We start from the raw sequence: 9,617 nt of genomic DNA, 5'->3' as shown, positions 1-9,617 counted from the left end.
CTCCACATGCAGAGAGATGATTGTTCATTATCAAATATCTGAAAGTGTTTGAACAAATAATTTCTTATATTTATCTCAAATTTATTAAAAAAAATCTCAGATCACGTGCATATTAGAACGGAAAAAAAATATAACCAAATCAACAAGTTTGACATTTACTTACCAATACCGCCAGATTAGCTTCTTAAATATTTATTACATCGTAAAAGAAATTTAAATTATATATTATTGCACGGACCAATTAGCCTCAGTAATTAAATGAATTGTTGTTGTTCCTAGAGATAATGAGTTCAAACACCAGCAACTATAGTTGGATGATTGAGTATTCATTATCAAATGATTAAAAATATTTAGAACATCATAATCATCTTAACTTAATAAAAAAATTATATATTATTGAAATCAACACACGGATTAGTCTAGCTTTGTAAATATAAACCTTATGCTTCATACAATAAATACAATAATTAACGTGTCAAATTTTAAAAAATATATATATCTAATTCAACCTATAAATTATAAAAGAAATTGAATAGAAACTACTTTATAATCACCCAATATTATTAAAAAAAAACTTTCGGTAAATTAATATGACACATTTAAAAAAATATCTAATTTAACCTATAAATTATAATTATAATTATAATTATAATTTAGTACATTTACAGTCTTTTAATTACAATTCTTAAAGAATTAAAAAATATGATAATTTATCTGTGGTCAGTGAATCCATTTAGCTTGGCTAAGTCACTTGCTCTAAGAAGGTTCCATCCAATGGCCTTGTATTTAAATAATCCTAATTTCTCTCATTTATTAATTAGTGTATTACCCCAAAACTTAACCAGTAAAAATACACAAAAAAGAATATAATTGCTCCTCTCATAAACAAGGGAAAATATCATCCAAATTCCAACAACTGCACTTGCAATGCAGAAATTTTAAACAAATACCACGTTATTATCGCCCTAAACTATTCAAAAACAAAAACAAAAACTCTTGCATAGAAATAGAGAAGAGATGGGAAAGACATGTGCCCCCAAACATTTTTAGTCCAATGCTACCCTCAAATTTTGGAATTTAATACTTAACAAGCGCTTATATTTTTTAAGTTGAGCAATTTAATTCATCTAGATGTTCAATCTTGACTCCATCCCTATCTTCTATGAGACATGAATGAGATATCTTTGACATGGCCTGGGTGAGGGAGTACCTTCCTCAGTTATCAAATTCCAAATCTGCTCCAGCCAAGTGGAAAAACTAAATATACCAAATCGTACTAAAAACGCATTAATGAAGAAAGCTAAGACAAAAACTATTCTGTATTCATATTTACTTCTATCATGCTGTGGTTAACTTAGAAAAGCAGGGGCAAAAGAGAAATAAAAAGGCAAGCAAAATTTGCAAACACAGGGTCATTCCTCATTAGACCTTTAAGCTCTGGGGGGGAAAATGTAAACCACCATCCTTGGCTCCATTTTTTACCTTAACGGGTTGTTCTTCCTTTTCCTAACAAGAAGTGAGACTTGCAGCTTGATTATCACCTCAGCACATTATTCTCCCTTTTCCTGACAAGAAGTAACAATGATGATGAGGCGACGAAAAACATTGGCAGAATAAATGCAAACAGAGATTCGAAAGTATGGTAAACACGTTCAAAGACAAAGGAGCTTACCATTTTAATATCACCAGCCAGTCCAAGGTCATGAACTGAACTCTCTGACATACAACTTGCATGCACAATGGGACCCTTGGCTGCAGTCTCGTATGTAGTCGTTCCACCCTCACCATCCTTTGATGGGATAGTCAAGTATACAGCTCCCTTAAACATCCATTCACCCCTTCCCTGGCTAAAGAAATCTTCGAATAGCTCCCCACATAACATGCATGCATATTGATTTTCATCTGCAGGAACCATAACCTCAGTCTCTTCTGTTGTCATTTCAGACTGGTTCACTGATCCAGTGGATTCAAATACTAATTGCCCTGGCTTTCCAGAGATCCAGTCATCTGACTGTGCATACCATCCCCTCAGTGCTCTATCGGAGCCTTTTGGCTCAACCTTTTTTATGGAATGCCACTCTAAGTGTCTGTTGAGCTGTTCCTGAAGCTTAAGTCGAAGACCACATAAACTGCAACAATACGGTAGGTTATCCAACAGTCCACTGATCACAGATGAATGAAGTTCTCTGATTACATCAGGTCTGAATTCCAGTCCTATGAGGTTTTCTACTACTATTGAGGTGTACTGATGCGAGACAACTGAACTTTTTGTAGCAGGTTCAGAAAATGATACCTCGTCCATGGTGGAGGAACGAAGAGCATCAGATGAACTAGGAATGGAAGAAGCTGGCAAAGGGCTACTGATAGAAGTTTCCAAGCTCTTGTTCGGTAATTCAGTTGGTCTCTCCCTTTCCGGGCTCTTCTGCATTTGAGTAGGAATTTGAAGAGATCGGACAGACAAAGCATCCTTCTTTGATGCAGATATTAAACCTTTTGCAACTAATGAGCTCAAAAGGTTGGATACTGGATTTGAAGCCTTGCTTTCTGCATCTGAAGTTTGCAATGGGGCATTATTAACAAGAGATGAAGGCGGTAGCTGTTCTGCTTTTCCCTGAGAAATATTTATTGTAGTTGCTATCGCATCATGAGATGCAGAACCAGACATGGTGAAAGTAGCAGGCAGAGACTCGCTTGGAAGAGAAGGCCGTGATGGCATTTGCTCCAAATCTTGAAGAATCTTATTGGGAAGGCTGCCGATAAAGGAAGTATTGGAGAGGATTCCACTCTTCATTACAGCAGCCAATAGACTACTTGTACTTGATGGTTCTGGAGTTCCAATAGCAAGTGGATTGGTATGCTCTCTTGCATTTCTGAATATTGAAGCTGCACCTACTTCAGAGACCTGAGACAGAAGCGGTTTCTGAGTCTGACCAGAAGATTCCGCCTGCACATGGTCTGGTTTTGGTGGCTGTGAAAGGGGATAATGGCGGCTAGATCGAGAAGACAAAGCAGATGAAACCTGATGGGAGTGTTTAAGCGACCCAACATCCAACTTTCCTGAAAAATGGTATAAGTTTGAATCAGAGGGAGGGAGAGAATGAGCTTGTCGTTCAACCAGATTCTGTAAATCTTGATGGGTACGGTGTGCTGGAAATGAAGGTGACGGGGAATGCTGGCGCATAGGAGACTGTTCAGATGGTGATGTAGTTCCCAGGGACTGAAAGCGCTGCTGTCCAAGATGAGATGAACCCATTTGGGGTCGCATTTCAATCCTGGCCAGAGAAGAACTTGCAGCAGTAGGCAGCCCACCAATAGTGGCAGAATAGTTGTCATAATGGCTGGAACTAAAAGCAGGCAATGCATCTGTTTTATGTGACTCCTGCAATGGCCATGCAGATGAAATCCGGCACTCATATGAAGGTTTGTCCTTCTTCTCAGCGGATAATGAATCGGAAGATGTTTCTCGGTCGAACCTGGACCCAACATCATCAATACTTTGTGCTTTGCAAAGCGAACTTTCAAAATCCTGCCATTGAAAGTGAAATACAGGAAATTACAAATATTCCCCAAAAAAATGAAATCACAGAAGAAAGAAATGCAAGGAAACCAAAAATATATACATATACATTTATATATTTATGTGTATATATGCCAAACAATGTTCCTCAGCCAAACAATAGAGCTTTTCAACAATGCATTATTTACATCTTCATATGCATATTGAAAACTGCAGTAAATCTTGAGTTTATACAAGCTATAAGAAGTATAAATGCATATAGGGTACCAAAAAACAGAAGTATAAACATGCATATTGTAAATGTTTTGACATATTAAATCAGAGACAATTTTTTTTTGTTAAGTAAATAAGAGACAATTTCATAAAGTTTATCTTTACAAGTTTAGAAAAGATATTTCTCAGAGTGTAATCAGTAAAATTATGTAATTCAATTCAAAGCCCTAATCTTGAAAGCTTACCAACTTTTCTGAAACATCATGAATCCAATGATCTTTCCTTGTGTTATTAGAGATGTTGGTTGCATCATGTTGAGACAATCTAGAGTGCATCTCCCACATAAATTCTTCTTCCTCGGAGTTTTTCCAGCTGCTGGGCATCACATTACTGCTTCTACCAGCAATGTTCTGTCTTGCCAATAAACGAGGGTCAGCATTCACAGATTTGGACGCCGGGTAATTTTCAGATCCACGTTTAATATTGAAACCATTCCTCTGGCTGGAAATAACCTCAGTAATACTGGCTCTTCCAACACCCACACCATAAGTCTGAGGAAGATCAAAACCATAGTCGTAACTACCAAATGTAAAAACAATATTCTTATCACAAACAGCCTAGTAAAAAAACAGAAAGTAAAAAAGGAATAAACAGATAAAAACCAACTTCAAAACACCTCACATACATTCATTTTAACAGAAGGATCTCCACATGGCCGTCCAACTGTAATGGCTGCTCTATTTGGCCTCTCATAATCCTCCTTTAAGTTGGCCAAAGTCCCAGTAATATCATTGACAGTACTTTTTGCCTTCATCACATAAAACTAAATCAATAGAAAATCCTGTATAATACAAGCACTAAACCTATCACATAGCACAGAGTAAAATTAATAAAGTCGAAGAACTAAAAGAATTGGCAATGGTGACATTGATCTGATTCCACAAAGGACTAGAAAGGAATGGTATAGAGGGATTTTTAGCATTTTGCATATGAATCTTTAAAAAGGAAAGTGAAGAAAATACAAGAGTAAAAACATTTAAAGAGCTCGCTTTATAATCAAGCAAACCTCCAACCACCATAAATGCTTCATAACTACACTGAAAAAAACTAGACTGAATCTTTAAAATAGAACTTGAACAAATAAGATTCCATAAAAGAGGACTAGATTATTAAAGAATTTACCCTGCTAGACTGTTGAAGTTGCTGTTTTTCTAGATACTTTGGGTTTACATGAATGCTATGTGCTGGACGTTGTGAAAGTGGATCAGGCCTCGATGTTGTCGTTCCAGAAGATGAACCATTTATCATGGGAGCAAATTCAAGTTCCTTCAGAATCACCTGGAGAGTTTGAAGAGGGAATACTCCTTTCCATGTTCCAAAAAGATGCCGCATACTCTGATGCACAGGAGGATCAACTTGTCTATATGCTTTGCAGAAAACCTAAAAACAGCAGTCAAAATAGCAAGGATTATACACTTGAACATGAGGATCAACTTCATTCTATACAAACACAAATGTAACATAAAAAAAAGTTTTCAGCACTTGGAAGAGTTCAAGATCCTGAGCACATAAGGTTGCAACTGGAAGAATACATTCATTAAAGGATATAGTTTTTTCATTGATACATAGTCTTCTGCAGTTTTTTAAACAATAAAGAATCAAACATTAGCATACTGCAAGCAATTGTCTTATGCCACATTCAGCAACCGTGGAGTCAAAAAAATAATGAAACCTAACCTCTGGTAATCTGGCAGCGAAATGTTTAATGTAATCCCTCCCAATATTCTTTACAATACTATCCAAAAGATAGAGCAATGGCAACTTTTGGTCACTGGGAACCTGCAAAATCATTTTTTAATCAGCACCCAAACTCGAAAAGCTTTATTGAACTAATTATTCCTCAAAATACTAGCCATATCTATAATACCAGCAAAGTTGTAATGAAAAGAAAATTAGATGAGGGGGGAATGAAGAGTACAAGCAGACAAAAAAAATAACTAAAATGAACCAAAAGCAACATTTTCCTAGTAATGAACAAAAACAAAAAGAGAGTGTGAGAGAGAGAGAGAGAAGAAAGTCTCAGCAATGAAGATTTTTGCACTTCCATTTCACTGATATCTGACTTTGCCTTGTCTGTGAAATAGAAAGCTCCACCAAAGAATATAAATCCATTGAAGTTCAAGCAATTCGCATCCGAGGTACCATTTAAAGGTAAACTTGGAAAGCTGATTTTTACCGTCTGCCAGTCATGAGCTTAAGAGGGCAGGAAGTAACAGAAAACTCAACTCAAGCACTTACAGGGCCTTAGCATTTCTAGTTCTATTTCCTCATCTCACCATCCAAATTCCATCATAGTAATATAACAAAAATTGCTCGTGAGAGATGATACATGTAAATTGGTAAGTGCTACACTGGATAAAGAAGAAAAGTAAGTTGAAATGGAAAAAGAGTTGAGCATACAACTATGTTGCTTTCAAAAAAAACCAAACTGCAACGGTATAAATAGCTTTGTCAGATTCGAAATCCAACTCGATTCATTTTCCACGAAATCAATAGTCTCACAAACTACCAGCTCTCTTCATATTCCATTGTAGCACATGCCTGTAAAGTTATCATCTCTATACTCCAGTAATTGGATGTTTACATGTATAGGGACACTTGGAAAATTTCAGATCCATGAGAGATTAACACGGACACAAGGAAACAATAAATTTATATGCAACAAGGCCCTACATTGGAATTACATAGACTAGCAATAGTAACATACCATTACAATCTCACACACTGCACTTGTCACTAAAAACAAACAACCAACACTTGGAAACATCGGTGATTTAATCATCTGTTATGAAAATATTAATTTTGAACTTGAGAGAACTCTAGCAAGCATTTCAATAAACCCACATCAAGACAGGCATTGATAAAATCGAAACAATATGGAATCCATTAATCTAATTTACACTTACAATCCAATTTATATTTTCTCTTTTGTGTTCTTCCCACGGTATAGAAGCAGACTTGTAATTCATTTCTCATTACAATTCAATATCAAACAAAAAGGAAAAGCTTTTAAGTTTTACGACATAAGGAACAGCTAGGACTGAGTTCACCTCAAGAATGTTGGCGCAGACAGTGGCGGCAATCGCCTTCGCGGCATGAACATTCTCCCCGGCTATTATTGTCAAGTTAGTTATAATCGGCTTCGAGTTAAAAGTCAGCTCAGCTAAGGCCGTCTTGTACTGGCTAACTAACTCCTGATGTTGCCGCTGTTGCTGGTGATGCGAAACTGGTTGTGGCTCATAAGCTCCACCGCCAGGACTCATGTCATCGGTGTCCAAATCATTGGGCCGGAATCTTAAAGCAGATGACGGACCAACAGGGTTCGTCCGTTGAGGAAAAGGCTGGCCGCTAGGGTTCAGACAGAGGTCCTCAGTTAAACGCTGTTTTTTCAAACCGGGACCTCTTGATCTATCAAACGGTCGACGCGGATTATCCATATTGATTGATTAATATACAAAGTACAAACAAATTGAAAACCCTAAATCGATAATGACTCGTTGTTTCATCTAAATGAAATCAGCAAATAAAATAACTGAAGCAATACATTAACAAATCTAAATCCAAGACTTACATAAAAATGCAAAAGCTAAAATGTACAATGAGGGGAAAACATAAAACCCTAAAACTATATTATCTACAACAAAAGAAAATGAAAAAAAAAACTCTAATTTTCTGTAAGTGAAGGAAGAGCTGAGAATTGTCCATAAAGAGAAACGACAAAAGAAAAGAGAGAATTAGAGATTTGTTTGGACGGGAACGGGGAAATATATCCGAGCGAGAAGGAGCGAACGTTGAACGGAGAAAATGAAACAGAGAAGGTTAAGGGTTAATTGTAAATTTTGACAGTAGGTTTCTTTAAATAGGGTAAATTAGCCATTAGAATCTAAACTATCAGTTTTAGTCTGTTTTAGTATCTAAACTTTTAATTTATTTCAAGATCATACTTAAAGTTTAGTTTTTGTTACATTTTAGTATTATGTCATTAAAAGTTTTAGTTTTTGTTTAATTTTTAGTACCTCTGTTCAAAATTTAATGTTAAGTTTTGAAAAAAATTGAAATTTTAGGTACTAAAACGGAAAAAAACTGATAGTTTAGATACTAAACGCGTTAAGTTTTATTGTCGGGTACTAAAATAAAATAAAAACTAAACGTTACGTGTAGTTTTGAAAAATTAAAAGTTTAGATACTAAAACAGACTGAAACTAATAGTTTAAGTACTAAATACATAGTTTACCAATTTAAATAATGGAGGGGCGTGTGGGAAAAATAGAAAACGATTTAGGCTTTCGAGCCCTTATTCAATTATTTGCTTGGCTGCTTTAAACTCATACCCAATTTTTTTATGCAAATTCATACCCAGTTTTTTTGACAAATTATAAACTTAATCTTAATTTTATTTAAAATAAAGAGAAATGAGACTCTAGGAGAAAAAAAAAGACTGCTCCTAATGGGTCTAGAACTCATAAGCTAAAGAAATCTGGGAGAACAAATATGAACAACTTACAAACCAACCAAATGTACTCGACTTCTAAATCAAGTCTACATCCACTACCTTAGCATCCTGTAACATCCTCCATACCGGGTTAGTGATCAAATTGTAGAATTTTAAAATTCAGTGATCAAAAGGGATAAATTGAAAAGTTCAAAGAATTGAGGGAAATGTTTTATGTATGATTAATCAGCAAGGAAGGAGGAATTAAAGGCAAATGAGTCTTTTGACAATGAAACAATTAAATATTAGTTGATGAGATTTTATAAACCACGTGGAAGTTAGTAGAGAAGTCAAAAGTTTCTAGATTTCTCTTCTTCTTCTTTCTTCTTCTTCCCCGTGAGACCAAGCTAAAGGTGAGTCTTCTTGTTAATCAAATTCTTGATAAATTTAAGGTTGTTTATTGATCATTAGATGATAACTAAGCTTAAGGAAAGCTTAGGTTATCTTAAAATCATAAGATGATGGGGTTAGGAAGGATTAAAGAAATGAAGTAGAAAAGTAAAATCTTGGAATATAGTTCATAATAAGAATTAGAAGTGGGATTTGACTTGTCATCAAGGTAATTAAAGGATATGAAGTGTTAGAATTCGATTTAGAACATGTTGGAAATTGAGTGAAATTCTTAAATTTTATATGGAGAATTGGATTTCTAAGTTTTAAAGGTATCGAATGGATAATAATTAGTTTAAGTAAGTGTTTGCAAGTTAGAGATATAAAAGGAGGTGAAATATAAAGTGTAGAGAAGATTATAAAGAGATTTTTGTGCTTAAAATGACATTTCTGGGCTATGTGCATCGATGCACATTCAATGTGCACCGATGCATCAAGGATAAATCCCAAATATTTTTCGAGGTGTATCGATGCACTCTTTTAAAATACAAACATCGAATGCCATCAATGCATCGATGCATAAGGAGTGCATCAATGCACCCCCTTAAATATAAACATCGAATAGGATTTATGCATCGATGCATGGTGTGGTGCATCGATGCATACCTTCATTAAAAGATGAAAATGGCTTTTCTTTTAGCCCAAGAAATGATAGTTTAGAATACATTAATTAGTATACTGATTAGCATCAATGAATTACTCTGTAGATACCGAGCCTAAACGAGTTCTAGAATAATTGCCTCGTAAGATCGATCGAGGAAAAAGCAAGGAAATATAGGTTAGTGCATATGCATAGCATGAATATGTATTCTATTCAGTTCTAGACTTATGATAAGTCTAGATTCAATATTTTGATACATGATCGCATTTCATATTATGATACATGACATGAATTCATATTATATGCATTAAGTGACATGAATATGCAGGAAAGGTTATATAAGC

The 9,617-nt window shown here is 35.2% G+C and overlaps 1 protein-coding gene across 2 annotated transcripts; it reads right to left on the bottom strand.

Moving 5' to 3' along the window:
* Nucleotides 1-955: 955 nt before the first annotated feature.
* Nucleotides 956-7,555, bottom strand: LOC120125957. Of its 2 annotated transcripts, XR_005516415.1 has the most exons (8): nt 6,841-7,555; nt 5,468-5,569; nt 4,913-5,170; nt 4,416-4,538; nt 3,976-4,281; nt 1,673-3,526; nt 1,483-1,565; nt 956-1,235 (listed from the first exon to the last, which is right to left on the bottom strand). XR_005516415.1 is itself a non-coding variant. In XM_039144270.1 (7 exons), exons 1-7 carry the CDS (start codon nt 7,225-7,227, stop codon nt 1,551-1,553), a joined length of 3,045 nt encoding a protein of 1,014 aa, XP_039000201.1. In that variant the 5' UTR covers nt 7,228-7,555; the 3' UTR covers nt 1,297-1,550. The 2 variants fall into 2 exon arrangements, 1 of the variants encoding a protein (XP_039000201.1); XM_039144270.1 differs by lacking the exon at nt 956-1,235 and having other exon boundaries at nt 1,297-1,565.
* Between the last annotated feature and the right edge of the window lie 2,062 nt (nt 7,556-9,617).

The sequence above is a fragment of the Hibiscus syriacus genome, unplaced genomic scaffold, assembly GCF_006381635.1.
Source record: "Hibiscus syriacus cultivar Baekdansim isolate YM2019G1 unplaced genomic scaffold, ASM638163v2 tig00110450_pilon, whole genome shotgun sequence".
Classification (NCBI taxonomy): Eukaryota; Viridiplantae; Streptophyta; class Magnoliopsida; order Malvales; family Malvaceae; genus Hibiscus; species Hibiscus syriacus.
The sequence above is the reverse complement of the archived record's forward strand: the minus strand, read 5'-3'. Positions and strand labels throughout refer to the sequence as shown.